The sequence below is a fragment of the Haliotis rufescens genome, unplaced genomic scaffold (assembly GCF_023055435.1).
Source record: "Haliotis rufescens isolate VD_foot unplaced genomic scaffold, xgHalRufe1.0.p SCAF_2, whole genome shotgun sequence".
Classification (NCBI taxonomy): domain Eukaryota; kingdom Metazoa; phylum Mollusca; class Gastropoda; order Lepetellida; family Haliotidae; genus Haliotis; species Haliotis rufescens.
Genome location: NW_025963890.1, coordinates 23,338,607 through 23,358,354, shown reverse-complemented (window position 1 = coordinate 23,358,354; position 19,748 = coordinate 23,338,607). Strand labels below are relative to the sequence as shown.

Here is a 19,748-nt window from a genome sequence, read left to right as displayed (position 1 = left end):
CCATATTTTCAGTTTAATCAAGCAAGTGTTTTTTCTCAGTGTTACTATTTTATTCACAACATGATTATACACCAAAGCAATAAACGTTTTCAAAATTTAATTCTGAGAGAAATATAATGACTCCCAGAGTCAAGTTCAGCTCTTTTAGTACACTTTTTTCTTGTAAATTACTTTTCCGAATGAGAGAACATTCACAATTGAACTCTACTAAAAGTGTCAGCAGCAGCGGTAGTTTTTCCAACAACTGAATGTGATACTTTGACTCAATTTCCACTTAAGCAGTCTCCCTGACTTATACAATAAATGTGTTCTAATTAGATTAATGAATGAATCTCATTCCGTACCATGTTCATTTTCCATGCTCCGGTAGAACTGCGGTATGCGTTGCAAACAGGTAGGAGGGGATGGGGCTAACCAGATACTTAAGGAGCCTAACTGAGAGACAGTGTCAGATCATTATGAGGTGTTGATTGTTGTCTTGTCATGTCATATGCTTCTACGTTGAATCACATGGTGTAAACACATTGTTCCCTTACTGCAACTATTTGGGGTTTGAGCTTTTATCTTTCAATCACAAGTGGAAGTGTCTAAGTGAGAATAGTCGCTGGTAGTGTAACAATAGTGAGAATAGTCTGGTAGTGTCTGGAGTCAGAATATGCTCTGGTAGTGTCACCATAGTGAGATTAGTCTGGTAGTGCCTGGAGTCAGAATATGCTCTGGTAGTGTCACCGTAGTGAGAACAGTCTGGTAGTGTCTGGAGTCAGAATATGCTCTGGTAGTGTCACCATAGTGAGAATAGTCTGGAGTCAGAATATGCTCTGGTAGTGTCACCATAGTAAGAACAGTCTGGTAGTGTCTGGAGTCAGAATATGCTCTGGTAGTGTCACCATAGTGAGAATAGTCTGGAGTCAGAATATGCTCTGGTAGTGTCACCATAGTAAGAATAGTCTGGTAGTGTCTGGAGTCAGAATATGCTCTGGTAGTGTCACCATAGTGAGAATAGTCTGGTAGTGCCACAATAGTGAGAATAGTGTCTGGCAGTGTCACGACAGTGAGAGTGGTCTCTAGTAGTGTAACAATAGTGAGAATAGTCTCGGGTAGTGTCATACCAATGGGGCTGCTTAGGAAATGTTCTAGAAACCAGTGATTGATTATTAGAACGTTCCAGGCCGTCGGCGTGCAAAGACACGCAAGTTCAACCTAACCCGATCACCAGCTTCATTTGGTCATCTTTTACAAGCATAGGCTACTGGGAACCTAAACTTGGGAGTCCAAACAAATTGACTTTTCCGTAAATGGCTGTGACGGGATATTATGTGCCGTTATTACCAATGTAATATTTAAACGAAACATTGCCGATACGAAACTACATGATAGTGTTTTACAAGTAGTTTCCAATTCAACTTTTGTGGAAGGCTGGCCTTAGGTCCAGTGTATGTTGTTGCACTGGGTCTGATCAACTAGAGCTAAGTGCAACTGTGTCATAATGGTGCGTCGTCTTTTCTGGAACCATAACAAGTTGTTTCTTGCTTTTGTTGTATGCTGGGCAATATTCAAACTATATCACAGCCCTCAACTAATCGAGCCTGGACCGGACAAACCAGAACCACCTTACCAGGTTAGATTACTGGAGATCTTTTCTAACCCAGAAGCCGCACGATGTGCTGAAGACGTGGAACTCAAAGAAACCAGAAAACCTTAACTTTGGCAGCGTTGTAGCCGATTGTAAATACCCATATGTGCGTTGTATATGTCAGCAATAGGTTGTTCTGTGCGAAAGGTTTGTGATTAAGGCGGGTGACTATGGTTTTACGATGCTTTAAACCGTATCGCCATATCAGGGTGGGGTCTCAAAGAATGACATTCACACGTCGAACACAGGTGGGGAATCGAGTGAGTGAGTATGGTTTTATGCCACTTTAAGCAATATCACGGCGGGGGACACCAGAAATGGGCTTCCCCCTTTGACCCTTGTGGGGAATTGAACCCGGGTCTTCGGGGTGACAAACAAACGCTTTAACCACTGGGCTACCCTACCGCTGTTTGGGAATCGAGCACACGCTTTAACTACAAGGTCTGGCCACTGCCTCTACATTGTTCCACACCAGAAACGAAATATTGCAGATCGACACATTGGTCGGTTTTGACTGCCGTATCGATGTCGCTGTGGCGGTGGCCTCAAGTGCAAGTTTCATCTCTATACTGTGGGCTGGACAGGCAAACAAGTGGTCGACGTCGTGAACATGGACCAGCGTCTTCCGGTAAGAGGAGTCAATCTTAGCTGATAGCGAGTGAATGAAATTAGTGAGAATGTTTTTGCTCGTATTCAGCATCACTTCGGCCATATCATGGCGAGGGAAAAAAAGAAATGTGTCTCGAAAACAATACACAGAACTTCAGCGTAACGGGAGAACATTCTCTAAGTATCTTTACATATGCGTTACATGTGTGTATACCCATACATGAATACCCATACGTTTTACTGAATCATTTTTTTCTAAAGTGTATGTTTATAAATGGATAACAACAATCCCGCGATACTGTCGCTCACACATGCTGATGGCTACGGCCTCATCAACACCAGCACTCACACCAAACAAACTTCCTTGTGAACAACACACTAGTGACAACCTGACAAGAATTAGTACTTTGTCAAGACTTTTATTGCATACAAAAAACCACCATAATCTACATAGACAGGTGCCAAACTTCACTCCACTATACAAAAATACGGTATGTTGTACCAAAATATGCATACATACGTACAAACAAGGTGTGCACTAGACCATGGGAGGGAGGGCTGGCGGGAGTGGAACTGATCGTGTAAGCTGCATCATGGGCCTGTACTGTTGGTCCATGGAGAGGTTTTAAATATTACTTTAGAAACATTTCAAGCTACACTCGATTATGCAGCTTATATATATGTATGTATAATATTTATATATAGGCTTGGCCCTGCCCTTAGACCATCTCCATAATACAGGTCCTAGGGCAGGGACACGTAAAAAGCAGGGTAGTGTGAGTGTGTGTGGTTACTTCAGATGCTTGATAATATTACTTTACATACAACCAATCTATCTACAACACATTTCTAAAATTTGTTTCACTGAAACATTTCATATTGTGACCTTGGCTTATGTACAAGTTCAAACATTTTTTTTATGTCTTGCCTTTAGCTACCTGAAACTTTATCACACAATTATTGCTTAAGAAGATATATTCCATACTTGCTTCATCAAAGTTTGATCTATGTATTGCTAGGGATATGCTCCAGGGGATGAGGGCCACATTCTGGCCCTGTGTTACAGCTGGTTATTGCCTTCAATATTATTGCAGAGTCAAAGCTGTTAACACCTGGAGCAGTTTGTCAACAATTCTAAATGTTATTATGTCAAATAGTATTATGTGCAAGATTCAGTAGCAATATGAAAAATCTGTATACATAATAAATTCCAATTTAATTTCATTGGTAGAACAGGCAGTTCCCTTTACATCCAAAACATTAGAATACAATATAGTACTTAAAAATGTTACTCAATATTAAAATATTTTGTTAAACACAACAAATACTCATTGAGACACAAGTCCATATGCATATGTATCCTATGTGTTACTACAAGTGTGACACCTATGACCAATACTCTGCACTAGGACTACTACTTGTGGCAAGACCTCTGTATCCTGTCTGAAGTAGCTACAAACACACACACACTAACCCAGTTGGACAGATTGTGACAGACCCGCTTGAACAATGACCAAAAATAGAATAGTTCTGACAATATTGGGAACAAGTGCATTGAAATAATAAATAAAGAAATCCCTGATTTTCGCACTGTGTTCCACAGTAGACTAAATGTAGACAAAGATACACAGTAATAACATGTGCCATGCAGCCCTCAAACTGTGCAGGTGTAATTATGTGATTATTTAACAAAAATGAGGTATTCTTGGGTTGGTTAGGTCGGCAGACAAACATCACAGAATAGGAAAGTCACTTGGGACTGGCTAAACTAAGGAGGGAGAGTGACAAGGACCATACATCAAGGCAACACACAGGTAACATCTAGAAACAAAAGCCAAAGAAATGGAATAAGAAGTTAGGTTTTATTATTTTGTTGAGAAGTAAGATGGCAAAACATGTCCTTATGAAGTGGACAAAGAATTCTGGGAGTATTATAAATAACAGCTCAACTCAAACTAGGGTGGAGTTTGAAAAGTACTGAGGACCTGAGATGAGAGAACAAAGGGGGATAGGTACATAAATTGTAACAAAACAAACAAACAAACAAACCAAATAACTGGCCGTGCATTGAATAAAACAGGGTAAGGTGGTGAGCTTGGACCTTGGCCTACCAAGCTGACATTTGAGGGCTGCATGAAGGTGAACAATGCTATGTTGCTAGCATATTCCATTTATCTATTTAATATTATGCACTAATAAGTCATCTGAAAGTAAAAGCTAATACCTTGGGTATGTACAGGTTGACAAACAACTTTAACAAAGGCAGTCTTTAAATGTACACTTACAGCAAACATATAATGGTACGTGTAAGTTGACACGATATACGACAGTATGAGGTATTTCACTGTTAATTGGGATGCTTTGGTCGACTGGCAAACACATGCCAGGAAAGACTAGACAAGATTTTCCAATAAAACTTTCAAAAACAAGATCATCTCTTTTTCTGAAAGTATATCTGTACTCAATTAATGAATAAAACAGTCAATTTCAAATCCCATATTTTTGTACAGGACATGAAGACAGGACAAGACACCTACAATGCAGTATGGCTGCACATAGGACATTCTCCTTCACAAACTTCTCTGGTACAAATAATCAACAGTAACATTGGAATACAGTATTTAGAGATATCACTAGCTGGAGATGCTGGACACACCAAGGACACAATCTACTTTCATATTCATCTCGAACACAATTTATCTTTGCTAAACTCTATACTGATAACAAGTTATTTAATGTCTTTAGATTCTTTCTCATTAACTACAAGTATAATCTACCTGCAATACTGCTATTCCCATGAAAAACAACCAAAGTTTCTATTAAGTTTTAGAATTACAAAAGTTATTCATTTATACGAGTCAGGTTGTGACATTTTTCGAAGAAATACATATTGCACAATTTCCTTCTTTTAATAAATCAATAATGTGTATCTTCCTCCCCCAGAGAAAATGTCTTAGAAACACAAACAGCACTCAATTTAAAGATTATTTCAAGACTCCCATAAAAATGCCCATCTGGTAGCTTAAGTCTTCATTACTATTCAATTACATTAACAACACATTCTTTCCCTTTTCTTCAGAATAAAGCAATTTTCTACGTACAATGACGCAAGTGAGAAATCTTTTGATGAGGGACAAAATGTTGGAATGCATATCAAAATTACGTCAAATTTTCCTGGAACTCTTAATGAGAGACAACTTGATCCACCTAGAAAGCATCATTTTTCTTCTTAATCTGTTTTGATTTTCCAAAATACCCCCAGCTGACAAATATATCATCTCTTTGGGGCATTCCCTTGGAATGACTTCTTTCGTAATGGATATTTGATCCTCTAGGTTCAAATACGAAAAAAATCAATTTGATTTGACGTCTCATAGGAAATAAGCTTTGACCGTCAAAGAGATACACTGTTCTTTTTCAGGATTTAAAGAGACATTATTGAAGATTTAAAGTCCATATCAGTCTCTTGACTTTCCCATCAAACATAAACATACAAGCGGAGGACAATAAAGTTTACAAAGTCAAGCATCCTTCACAACAAAGGCATGAAATATATCAAAGTGGTAGTTTCTTGTCTTTTCATGGAGAGATCAACATGAACAATATGATCTTAGGAGTAGCTTTCTATCATGATACTTATTCAAACAACATTTTCATGCACACGCTTACTCCATTATTTTCTATTCTGGAATCAAAACCCATCCCTAAACACAAGAGACTGATCAAGTGACTGTAGTCAAAAATAAATAGCTGCACAAATACATAGGACTAGAGTTATCAGAGAGAATGTGTACCAAAGAAGTTTTGTGCTACATGGATAGGATCAACTTTGGGGTGTGAACAAAAAAAATCTCCCCATTTGAATTCACACAACACAATGCATTAAGCTAACTGTCCAACACACATATCAACATGTGGGTATGCAGTATAATCAACGATTTAGGGAAACTTTCCGAGTGCAGGCGATTCCTGTGATTACTTTGGCGATATGGGAGGCAGACAAACGTGCTTATCAAAAATAGTTAATGGGCACGCCAAATGACAGTTGAAATGAGAGTGGACAGGGGAGTTGTGGGTAGAGGAATACTTGTATGGAAAATTAAATGGAATAATAAATAGGTTTGTCTGAAGGCGGGAAAATCCGTACTGACTGGACTACTGTGATCCCACGCGAAATAGAATGTCATAAAATTTAATAAATGAAAAAATAAAAGAATCCAACATTCCAAATGTCACACTCACACGTCAAACTCACGCATAATTTAGATCACAATATGCCATATATAGAGAATCACACAAAACCCAAAAACACATCTGGAGAAGCTGTGAAATAAAATACACAACAAACCCAGGCCAACACAGTGGCCTTCAACAAGTTTCATTCAAGGGATGAACATCAAATGAAAATAACATTTACAGCTCAGTAAAAAGAACAGCAATGCAATCTTCTGATATTGAACATTTTTATATTAATCTTAAATCTTGGTAGTGTTCCCATGACAACAAGGAAATATGGGGATTAGAAGGGTTAAAAAATAATTCAATGTTCATGTATTCATGAACATTGTTTGTTTTTTTTGGTTAAGAATTCTAAAGTTGACTTGGTCAAAATAGATTGCTTGTTAACATTACAAAGACATATTAAACACACTATTAAAACTCTACAGGTCCTAAACAACATGGCGAATAGATTTGTTCATTCAACTGTATACAAGTATTCTTATAAACAGTAAGGCTTGCTCGAGGTAGATGATAGAAGGGTTAGCTTAACTAAATAAAAAATTGACAATATTTCAAAAACATCTGACTTCTCTGGAACTATCTATAATTTACAACACTTGTGTAAAAGAATCTGAGTTATTGCTCATGTCTTGCCCAACGTTAGCTGTGCATCACCACAACATAAAATGCTTATATGGTAGGACTTTCAAATACATCCATGTACAAATGGATTAACTGGCACACACATCTTTTCTGTAACATGTTATACTATCAGCTACTGAATCAGGATCCCTATAAACCATGGAAACACGTTTGTCCAAGACTTCGTAACATAAATAACGTCATATATTTTCAACACTGACAATATCAGCTATTTTCAGTCTCTAAGCTTTTTTCCTATACAATGGCAAATGGTTTTGACATACCACAAATTGACATTGTTACCACTGAATTCTGTTTTGCGCACAAGCAAAGCAATGCCAAACTGTATGCAAATCTAGCAAAGCAGTTGTCTTTTTATCCATGTTCCAATATAAATGTTTGGGCAGGTGTGCTGGACTATGGATAAAACTTGAAATGGCTTTGGCAAGTAATACTGAGATACTAGAGAACACATCTGTGCTGCCAGAAGCTAAAACAACTTAGTAGAAACAGTATTCTCTCTCTTCCTTCACAATACACACACATCAAAATACACCTCATCATCAGTGACAAATGTTAGCCTTTGGAATGTTGTATCAGGTAACACTGACAAAAGTTGCCGAGTTCTACCTACTCAACTAAGCTTATCTGGAACGTCAGTTTCAAACAAGAACAGAATTTCTGAATTTCCACTTTGCCGATTACAGAGTAAATGTTCTGTTTCATATAAACATTTGATGTGTGTGCATTTATTTTTCATTGGGATCAATTGCAAGACATCTCATATCTTGATCCTCACAAAAGCATAAGCATCATTGTATCATATTCATCAAGTTTCATTCATTTGGTGGTCAATATAAATAAGAGACGTTTAACACATAAATATATATATATATATATATATATATTCACAACACTACAGTAAGCGGGGGAAACATTGTTGCACAAGGGATACATTCACTGCCATGGATTATTATAAATATCAACTTCAACAATATGTACAAAATAGTTCCTGAGGTGTTGCAGCAGACCGCAGCTAGATGCCACTGTCACCCTTGTGCAACACCTTCACGCGCAAAGTATGTCTACGTTTCCACAAAACAACACTTAAATGCTTCAAGATTAAATTCCATTATCAAAAACACATTTCAATCACAGATAGTACTATATGGTTGCCCGCAATGTTGAACACTACTGGTGGGGCAAAAGTCGGCCATTGTGCAGGCGACTTGGCGTAAAGCATTGATAGCTTGGTGTCACTCTTTTGCAGTGAAAGTCCTATAGAATAAATATGGTATTTACACTTGTAAATGCCAGCTTATGACTAGTTATACAGAGGTGTTAACAATATACACTACATGCAGATTCTCTGAGGTTTTAAATATATATATAAACTACATATGTCAGAGAGAAATGTATTATGGTTGGAAGAGAGAGAGCACTGTCTTACTCATCAATTATGGTTTTGCCAATATTTGCCTGCTTTTCAAAGAACTGAAAATATACTCATATATATACTTTATGGATATAGATATATACACACACACACAAACACACACACATGCATGTTGGTATCTTGGTTGGTTTGGAAGTCAATGGCCATGAGAAATGATAAAAATATAACCAAAAAAACAAACAAATTAATTGCACGCACAGCATGTGTGGAGCTAGACATCACACAATGTACCTGAGGATTACTCAACAATATAGTTTCACTCAATAGTTCAAGGCTACATGCATGGTAACAGTCAGGGGTTGACAGGCGTAAGAATAAACGTTACAGCCATTGGCTCTGACACACGCTGTCGAACTGGCATGTGCGCGAGTGATGGGAGGAAGGTGCTATCTGGAGTGTTCACAGCCAGTTCAAAACATTGGACTTGGGCAGAGGCAGTGTAACTCTTGGTGATAGGTTCTGCATGGACCTCCTCCAGGTTCCCCTTCCATTCCTGCAGAGGGCCTCCTGTGCTGCGACTTGCATGAAAGCGTGATCGATGGCGCTGGAGCTGCTGAGGATAACGAGTGGAATACGAACACTGACTGCAAGAATATCTGGATCTGTGAAGCATGTTTCTTGAGGCAAAGTTTTTCTTTCTGCGTATGTGAACTTCTCTCAAATGCCTATTACATACTATGCGTGATTCAAACTTGTCGCCACAGATGCTGCACTTATATCTCTTCTCTTGTATTTTCTTATTACTCCCTGAGCGAGAAATATCAAGAGGCTCGTCAAGCTGGGGCTCAACATGCCGAGAAAGCAGAAGTTCACTTGGGAATGACTTAGGACACAACTTGCTGTTCTTACTGAGGTTGTGTATCTTCATCTCATGAGAGGTGAGATTTGACAACCACTTTGTCTTATAGTCACACAGGACACAAGCATAGAGCTTCTGCTTATCTGCCCTGAATACCCGTTTCCTGAAACCAAGGCCATATCCGAATTCTGAGGGAGGGGTTCCAGATTCCCCATTGCCATTTTGTTGTGATTCCTCAGTCTTCAGAGTGACCTGGGCATTGTGCTCTTGAATAAGGTGCAACTGCATCGAAAGTTCACTGGGAAAGACCAACCCACAAACTGTACAAGCCTTGGGATCTGGTGTCTCCAGCAGTCCAGTGCGGCCAGAAGTCTTCGGGTCAAACATATCCATCATCGGCCAACCAGCATGATCTTTGAGGATATGTGCCTTTAGCCATCTGGAACTTTTGAAACGACGATCACAGAGATTGCACACTTCACTGTACTGGTTGTTTATGTAGCGATTATTCAACTCTTCTTCATTCTTCAATCTGAGGAGATCAGCCTTAAGTTGATTTGCTGACTTCTCAAAGCTCTTGTCCAAAGTTGGTGATGGATGAGGAGAAATACTGTCAATCTTACTATTTTGTGAAACTGGAGTCTGATTCCCCCTGTCCGAGATGGCCTGATCTGGCTGGCTGGATGCATTGCTGGCAGTCTCACAATCCGATGGGGCCGGTGAGCTGCCCATGCTAGGAGACTTGTCACTTGGTATTATCCCATGTTTGTTAAGCTTGTGTGTTCGCAGAAAATACTTATTGCAGAGTTCTTTGTTACAGATTTCACATGCTACTCTGGAAGAATTGACAGGTTCCTTCCAGCGCCAGGTGTGTTTCTGAAATCCATCTTTACTCTTGCCGCCGCTACCACTGCTTGAACTGCTTGCACTCCCAGCACTACTACCACCAGTCCCACCACTTACTCCACCATTATGACTTCTCATGCTATTTTGCTGATCATGACGAGCAAGTTCTGGCATCATTGGGGACAAGCTTCCTGGTCCTCCAAGAGATCCTGTGCCAATGGGCACTTGTGGACCAAGAAGGCCTCCATTTCCTGCAAAGCTGAAGATACCATTGGGGCCACCATGCATTCCCCCCATAAATCCTCCAAGGCCTCCAAGGCCTCCGAGGCCCCCCAGGACACCTAGACCTCCTAGGCCAAATCCATTCATTTGGTTGAAAAGAGAACTCTTTGATTGTTTAGACCTCTCCTTTTCCCTTGTGTCAGGGTCAGATTTTTCAGTACGAATGCCATGAATGTTCAGTCTATGTGTTCTAAGGAAGTACTTGCTACAGAACTCCTTTTTACAAATTTCACAGTAAGCTTCAGGATCAATGCCAAGTTTAACAAGTTCCTCATTTGATGGTTTCTCTGATGGCAAGTTTGGAGCTATGTTGCTAAGATCAAGTTTCTTACTGGCATTGCTGCGGACTTGAGACCTTTGCAGGATATCTGCTGTGATCATCTCAGCTGTAATTGCAGAGAGGTCTTTAGCTTCTGATTTGGGTGTACTACTTAAACCTGATTTAGAATAAGGGCTATCATAAGGATTTTCCCTCTCTGCTTCTGCAGCCTTTTCCTGAGGAGATAAGTCAACACCATGGATTCTAAGCTTGTGGGCCTTTAGGAAGTACTTATTGCACAACTCCTTGTTGCAGATATCACACACAACCCTGTCTGCCAACTTTGCAGCTATCATGTTGCCAAATATTGTAGTGGCACTGTTATCTTTTGCTCCAGCAGAAGCTTGCTGGGCTTGTGCTTGTGCTTGTGCTTGTGCTTCGGCAGCCACCTTTAGCAGACCTTCTGAACTACTCATGGCTATGCTATCGATTTTTGACATGGGAATCTCAGGTCCATCAGCAAGTGATGGTTCTTGCAGGCATTCGTTCAACATTCCATGAACATTCATCCGGTGAATTTTGTATGAATATTTACTGGAAAACTCCTTGTTACACAGGTTACAGAAAGTAACATAGGAGTCCCCGCCTGCTGTACCTGGTGGGCTTATCTGAGATCCTGGCTCTTGCTTCACTTCTTTTGGTATCTTCACTGGAGATAGCATTGAGTTCTCAAGGGCATCCATCGACTTTCCATATGGCGGTGGAATCATGTCATCACTGAAAACTCCATGTTTGTTAGCCATGTGGATTTTCAAAAAGTACTTGTTGCAGAACTCTTTTCGACACTGTTCACAGTAAGCCTCAGCATTCAGAACCCCAATACTCCTGAGCGCATCATTAGGTATGGAAGGAGTTGGTTTTCCCAAGGTAGCTGTAAGGGACACTGCTGAGGACATTGGTGAATATGACATTGAAGACTGCAGTGATACTGGCACTTGGTCCGAGTGAGGAAGGGCAGGAAGAGACACAGGCAGTGGCTGGGAGACGACAGAATGGGGTTGGGGATGCACTTGTTGCTGGGGAAGCAAGGATTGGGCAGGGATGATAGCGACGGGCGGCATAAAGGGGTTGAGGACCATCACACCAGGCATGTTAGGCATATTTGGTAGACCTGCCATGTTGGCCATAGTCTGAGGTAAGATCATTGGGGATGAGGTGACAGTAGCCGTAATGGGAATATCAAAAGCAGCACGACTACGTTTACCAGATGAAGAGGGTGAGTTTTCAGGCACAATACCATGTACATCTTGCTTATGTTTCTTGAGGTAGTATTTGTTGCAAAAATGCTTTTGACAAATTTCACAATAGTCCTCCATATCTGGCTGAGTTGAGGAGCCACTGGTGACTGGCTTGATCTCACTTGCTGCTGGCTTGGAGGAGGTGAGGCTTGTTGTATCCACCTTGACTGCTGTGGCATCAAGCTTGAAGGATTTAGGAACTGCAGCCACAGCTTCTTTCTTTGGAGGTAATGGTTGTGAAGGTGTTGGGGCAGGCTCATGTTTGTAGGGTGAGGGTAGGACAGGCTCTTGTGGTGGCAAGATCATATTTGTTTGCCCTGGAGTCATTGAAAATGGTGATGGAGCATTTTCATAAATACCATGTTTGTTGGCTTTGTGGGTCTTTAAGAAATACTTGTTGCAAAACTCTCTATCACACAATTCACAATAAGCATCAGGATGAAAAATTCTGTTACCATCTTTGACCACACCCATGTGATCACCATTTAAGTCCTTTTGTTCAGCATCTGCTTTGACTTCAGGAATATTTTGAGTTTCTGGAGGTATGTTTTCACTTTCACCTTCAGCATGCCCATTGGCAATGATCTTGTTCTCCAGCTGGAGTTCACTGCCAAGACGATGATATGCTGTAGGATAGTTGTACATCATTGACTCAGTATCAATCTTGGGCTCCTTAGCAGATGCATGAACAACATTCAGATGGTTCATGAAATGCTCCTTTGAAGGAAAAGTTTCAGGGCATTTAGTACATGTTATTATTGCCACATGAAGGTCAACAGGCATGTCTTCAGTCTGTTCTGGACCATTTTCCTTCACTTGTGAACTTCCATTTGTGAAGTTCTCTGGCGCTCCTTGAGTGGGCGGAGTCTGATCTGAGCCTACCGCCTCCTCACCCTCATATACCCGTATTGGTTTTGTCTGCTTCCGACGACTGGATTTGGACATGTCCATGTTAACTGTTGTGATGTGTTCTCCCAGACAGTCAAGAAATGTTCCTTCACTCAAACATCAAAGTCTATGGCTAGCCCGAATGTTCATCACCTCCTTGAGAATGACGAGCCTTTCATTTTCTTGTCATCCAGGCTGGCTATAGCTCAACTGAATCTTGCAACCTTCTCATTAGGAATATGTTGCCACCTTGCAATCTGGAAAAGAGAAACAATATAGAAGAGTGGTGTGAAAGTTCAGAATATTACAAGCTTATTACATTACCATGGAAAAAAAAGAACAGGAAGTTAGAGTGATGGGCCTGGCCCAGTTGAAATTTGAGATGATTTCTCATTATCTAGGTATTAATATCCTTTATAGTGCATGTAAATGCAATTTATGGTTAATTTTCAAGCCAGTAATGATGTGATTGAGAGTACAATAATATCAATCCCTAGCCTGACTACACATTCATTTGGTGTGATACTTTCGACAAAATGAGATTTTTCATAAATAGATCCTACAGTCCCAAAAACCTCAACCCAAGGGAGGAAACCCATTTAAATGCAAATTACGATGGCGGAGATCTTGAAATTGTTTTGCTGCCAGATCAAGAACCGGATTGACATTTCTTGAATAATATTTCTGAATCCAATGCGAACAAGAAGCTTTTTGGCCAACTGATTTCATGGCGGCTTCTGAGTTAGTGAAGTATAATTATCGTGATAAATCACATGTCATAATTTGCATTTGGCGGAGCAGCAGACGTGCAAGATGACAGAATGGAATCAATAAGCTATGGCTATGAGTGCTAGCACATGTCATGCTCCGACATGTCATTGTTGACATATTATCGACACCAAAATCTTGTTGCTTTATCTGCAAGTAAATTTCATTATCAACCCTGATAAAATGAAGATCACATTCGTATTCAGGGAGCCAAATACAACTAAAGCCTTTCTGACAGAAAGGCACACCAGCAATGAACCTGTCAGTAAGATTGCAACACAAAAGATTACAATACTGTCTCTGCCAATACGACACCTTTACAAATAAAAAGACGCAAAATCTTGTTATCCCTGAGTTTGATATTGGAATTATCGCAGTTGTTGAGCAAAATCAATACTTTCTTTTTGCATTGGTGATGAGAGAGAGATGTCAAAATAGTCTGCGACTGTAAGAGTTTTGTCATCTCTCAATTGCCTAATTGACGTGTTTGTCTAGTCTTTGCCATCAACAGGCCTGCTTTTAAATCAAAATAACAACTGCGCAAAATACCAATTTTTCTCATGTCTAATGGATCAAAATTGAAGAAATTATTTCCAGTTTTTACACCAAGTATTGATTTTGCAAGTTAGCAGATATTTATCATTCTCTGCACCGATTGCAAATGTGGAGATTTATGTACAAAAAGATTTTCATCAACAGATGCATACAAAACTTCATTATTAACGCAAATTAAAAAAGTTCCTCCCATATTTTCATTATTGACAAAATATTGCCTATTCAATTAACAATACTGGAAGAATAAAGATAATAATTCTTTGGGTCTTGATATTGCGTGACAATGATGCATATCTAATCAGATTTGTTGAATTCATCTCTCTGTGCACGTTATTTCATTCTAGTAAGTATAAACATCCGAGTCATCTTCCGAATAACAGGGAGTGGTCGTCACTACAAATCTCAAATATCTTAATGATAATTACATCATCAATCATTGCCCAAACTGTGTGTTAGCACCTACATTCTCAGGACTTGATAACTTGCATATTTGTAATTTCCTTAATTACTTGCTCCAGCAAGTGAACATGCAATAGATGTATCTATTTGGATTATACTGGAAAATACTTCCAGTATCAAGTTTGGTTCAAATCACACCCATCTAATAAAGGGTTGGCAGATGAGCAACAGAGAAAACACTTTGTTTCCAATGATTATTATTCTAGAAAATATGTATTTTCAGAACCCATGCCCATTCATAGCTGGAGTTATCAATGATTCAATGATCCAAATAACACAGATGTCTCAAACTTATACAGAAATATTCATTTCAATTTCACAATGCATAGAAAAGATATTACTGAACAGCATAAAATGAATACTGGTAATATAATATTATGTGGTATCAAACTATTAAAAACTCTCAAGTTACTTTACTCATTCTGCCAAGTGTTTTTGTCTGAACTAGGAATAAATGTACAAACTTACCCACCAAAATTACACAGCTAAAAGCAGAATAGAAATTATGCCGTAGCAAGTTTCACCTTGAATCAACCAGTATTATTAGTTGGAAGACACCACTACAACTAATCACTGGTTCTACTGGTCTCCCAATGATATAATCCAACACAAATGTGCAGATAATTAAAGAAGGTCAAATTTCACACCTTCTCGACCCCTCATTACTGCTAGGCTTGACTAGTTACCATGGCAATAATTATGCTCATTATTATTTTCAATAATGGAATGATACAGTCTTTTATTAAATTATTGAATATTTCAGCATGAAAGGAAACTCAATTTTGGCATCTAATGGTTCTTCTAAGTTAAAGGCAAAATTACTTATTTTCCGTCTGGCATTATTGACTTCTTTCAAATTCAGAAACAGATGCAACTGAACAATAATTCTGGAAGGTCAAATTACAAGGGGTAAAGGAATAATAGCCTAGAATGTAATTCTGCTGTACCCTGATTTATGGACAACAGGTCTGGCCTCTCAAACATCAAAGTGGAAAAGAAACAATGGCTTTATTTGAATGTGTCACTCAAAGAGTTTGATGAATTGCACATAATTTTTTATGTGTCTACTTTATCATGGATTGTATTAATGACCTTTCAATCCTGGAAGCTGACAAGTAATTTGAATCTTTCCTTTAAAATAAAGTCACCAGATGGTTGATTAAACCATGTCCAAATAAAGGCATGTTTGTCTAAGACGTTATTTGATCATTATTAAATTGTTTATACTATTCAAGAAGAAATAATTGCAAATCACTTTCTGGCATATTTTTCAGGTAAAAATCTTCAAACAAAAGCACAAGGAAAGCTGACAAATGTTCAGATTTTTTTCGCCTTCAGATGTCTGCAACCTTGTGGATACTTTGTGAAATCTGAAACGCAAGCAATCAAGCCATAGAGGTGCACATCCCAGTTCAACAAGCTATTACATCCGCTTATCACCCCTGTCAGCGCAAAATATCCAAAACCATAAGGTGATTTTCTATGATTAAAATCAATCATATTTGTCAGCTCTAGGTAATCAGTTTGGGAAATCATCCTGATATTTGACATTTTTTCCTGTCAAAATCAATCCATAAGAAATTAAACTGTTCACGCAAGTTATATTTTTAAACCCTCCTTAAAATGGCCTTTTTTCTGTTTGATATGACTCATATTAAAAGATGGTGCAGAATCTATAATGCATGAATCACGGTGACCATAATTCTTAAATTCAAGCTTTGTTGAAGTCTCGCACACAGATAACCACAACTTAAAGATGTCTTTAGCAAAAAACTCACAAAAGCAAACTCATTTGCTGAGCTCAATGTGCTTTATGACCTGTGAAATTTTTTCTCCTTTGATATTTAATGTATCTATAGTCATAAACACTAGCGAGATCGGACTGTGGACATTTTGGAGACTTTTATGCAATCTGTAGTGGTTAATCTCTATTTTACATTGTAATTTTCCTTTCTTCTGCGTTTCAGAGGTAGCAGATCAGAGAAGCTCATAAAATCTTTCATAGTTCCTATGACTCTAGCAAAGTTATCTCTTGTGTAACTTGATAGAAGTTGAAAACACTTTACATTGCATGGCTCACTCCAACATGTTTCATATTCAAATCTTGATAGTGATGAATTTCAACATCAAACACTTCTCTGTGAAAACAGCTAAAATGGCAAGAGCGATAAATCAGAGAATACATTAAATATGTGATGAAATGTATGACACCTATTTTAAAACCCTAGTCAGGTTCAACACATGGTAAACTATCTCCACCTGACTTGCATATTGTCGACAGATATTTTACAACAGGTATTTTAACATCTAAATGAACTTTTCTGTTTTCATATCCTCTGCATTACAGTTATCACCTTAAAGCACATATTCTTCTTTACCAAGTGCAAGACAACTATCTACTGATGATGAAAACAATATCAATCTATTACTTAGCAATAAACAATCGGCCTGCAAAAACTTCTTTTCCCCACTTAATCATTGTAATAACATCATGTTTTTCAGGTAACTCAACGAAATACAGCAATCACTTTTGACTGAGGGACAAGACGACTAGTCTAAGCTACCTGGTTATTGAGACTGAGAAAAATTGACAAACACTAGCTTTTCTGGGCAACTCAAGTATGTGGAGAATAATAGCGGGTGAATTAGGATTGGAGCTTTGTCCCTAGGACCTGTCAACTTTCTCTTATTGTCATGTAGGATCCAGAAATCAATGCATATTATAGCTTGCAAAATTGTCAAAGCTCCAATTGTCTAGGACTTTTCATAGTAACCATCTGTTTAGGTTCCACTGTTGCTCTCCCACAAAGAATTTGTTTTCAAGTTTGGCTGAAATATATCACTCCCTCCAATAGAGACCCATAGTGACATGGACCATTCATTCTTTTGTTGAAAAATGCTCTAAACTTGACTGTTTTCTTTCTACCTGTCGTTATGATTGTGATAAGGTCATTTATAAATCCCTGGTTGAAAAGTTCACTGCTGCCACACTGCAGTCCTCCCATTTAGTTATTCCTCCCTTGTACTGGTATCCACATAAACCTACTTTACACCCAGCAATAACAACGTCCTCCATGTCATAACTCTAAGCCACATGAACTAAACATAAAACAACTTACAAAGGTGCACTAATTTCTTCATGCAGTAGAATAATAGAACTAATAAGTCCCTAATTCCAACAGAATATTGCATTCTTAACATGGACAGTTTCATTTACAATCACCTCAGTAGGTTATTCAAGGAAGTATTTCCTTTACAAGCATTACTGAGAAATAAAGGCAAGGAGAGAGGCTGGATTTACGTAACTTCCCCTGGAAGTTATTTCCTTACAGTTGTAGGAAATGACACTTAACATGCCCTGTCATTGCTGGGACACCCATCCTCACAGTCACAATTCACTCAGGAATATGAAATCTTTCAACTCATTAGAAATTGCTGAGAATGAACTGTATAATCAGTGCTGACTAGTAAACATCTTATTAGAGCAGCTGTCAAAATGTCTTTAACAAATAAATTTACTTGAATATATATTTAACCTTTTTGAAGATATAATCCTTGTCTATGAGGCAAGTTTTCACATATTTCTTTTTGCAGTTTGACATGTTACAAGGAGGGCTATCATATCAGGTATCGTGAGGTGATTATGGATGCCTATAACCAGCCAGCAGTGGAGGTGGTGCCCATGCAGTGCCCATGCAGGACCCATGTGTACTTGCTGCAAAGTACTGGTCTATCCTGAAACACTGTTTTACAGGACTATGTCATGATGACAACATGAATGGAAACAAAACTGTCCATGGTATGAAATTGAAAAGTAATTTACATTTTCTTTGGGTTTTTAACAATTTTGCTCTTATTAATTCCTTTGATTATCGTAAAAAAACATCACAAGAACTAACTGATTGTGTATGGGATTGTGTATCGTAACTTTGCTATCATGCTCCTTCCCTGTCCATAAGAAAGTGCATGGTTGCAAGCCTAACGTGTTGTGTCCATGTTGTCCTCTTGACAGTTTGTTGCCCATGTGTGACATAATCAACACCATTAACTGGCTGTCAATAACACAAACATCAATGTTAACACTCGCCTTCACTACCATAAACCACAAACAAACCGCAATATCTAATGCTAATACACAACAATGCCATAATTCAAGTCTTTTTAATGCACTGTTTGTTTGATATTTTTTTCTCATTATTTAAACCATGACTGATAAACTGGAAACTGTTCATTATCACTGGACGTATCGTATTTCCATTAACATTCTAATTAAAAAAAAAAACCAATCATGTTTTATGCAAATATTTTCTTAAGCTCAAATATCAATTATTAATACAACTGGATAAATAATTTGTTATGTTTACCAAATTGCCTTTTGTTTTTCACAAAGAACAATAGAAATTCTAAAGCTGATTGTTAGAACAATCAGATGAAGAGTAATGTTTGCTTAACAGTGTTTTCCTGACAACTATCAATAGATAAACGTACACAAGCAAACTGTACGAGTCGTGCACAGAAGAAAACAGATCCAAAAATAACAATAGACCGTTTTACCTGATGGCTTTGAAAATGCTCACCCCTTCATTGACACTACGACTGCCTTTCATTCTCATCAGAATGGAACAATGTTTCAAATTTTCAGAATTTATTCACGGATGGCTTTATTATTGATCAGTATTGATTTTATCAGAGAGCGCCATAGAAAAAGCGGTGCTTCAAGTATAACATAATAATAAAATAAACACAATCCCCCCTACTGTGATAATAATGCCCCTATTAAGCAGAAAATAGACTGTATCTATGCCTTTATGCCAGGCAGATTGGTGAGTGCAGTGGCTAGGGCTCGTTTGTGTGAAATATTTCCAAATTTGACAAAGAATTCCCAATTCTCCAAGGTAATTTTTTCCATTATCAGACTTGTCACTGTAAGAACTTTAGCAAATTAACATCCCACTGGCTCCAGCAACATGATCAACTTGTATAAAATGAAGAATGTGATAATGGTTTCAGCTACCGGAGGGGAGAATATTTCA

General features: G+C 38.4%; 1 protein-coding gene across 4 annotated transcripts in view; it reads right to left on the bottom strand.

The window, feature by feature from the left end:
• Positions 1-2,645: 2,645 nt before the first annotated feature.
• LOC124146208 overlaps positions 2,646-19,748 on the bottom strand; it is a 33,738-nt gene continuing 16,635 nt past the window's right edge. For all 4 annotated transcript variants that reach the window (XM_046516387.2, XM_046516390.2, XM_046516389.2 and 1 more), the window contains exon 3: positions 2,646-13,190. In XM_046516387.2, coding sequence (XP_046372343.1) covers positions 8,854-12,996 — 4,143 coding nt within the window. In that variant the 5' untranslated portion in view covers positions 12,997-13,190 and the 3' untranslated portion in view covers positions 2,646-8,853. The remainder of the gene's footprint in view (positions 13,191-19,748) is intronic.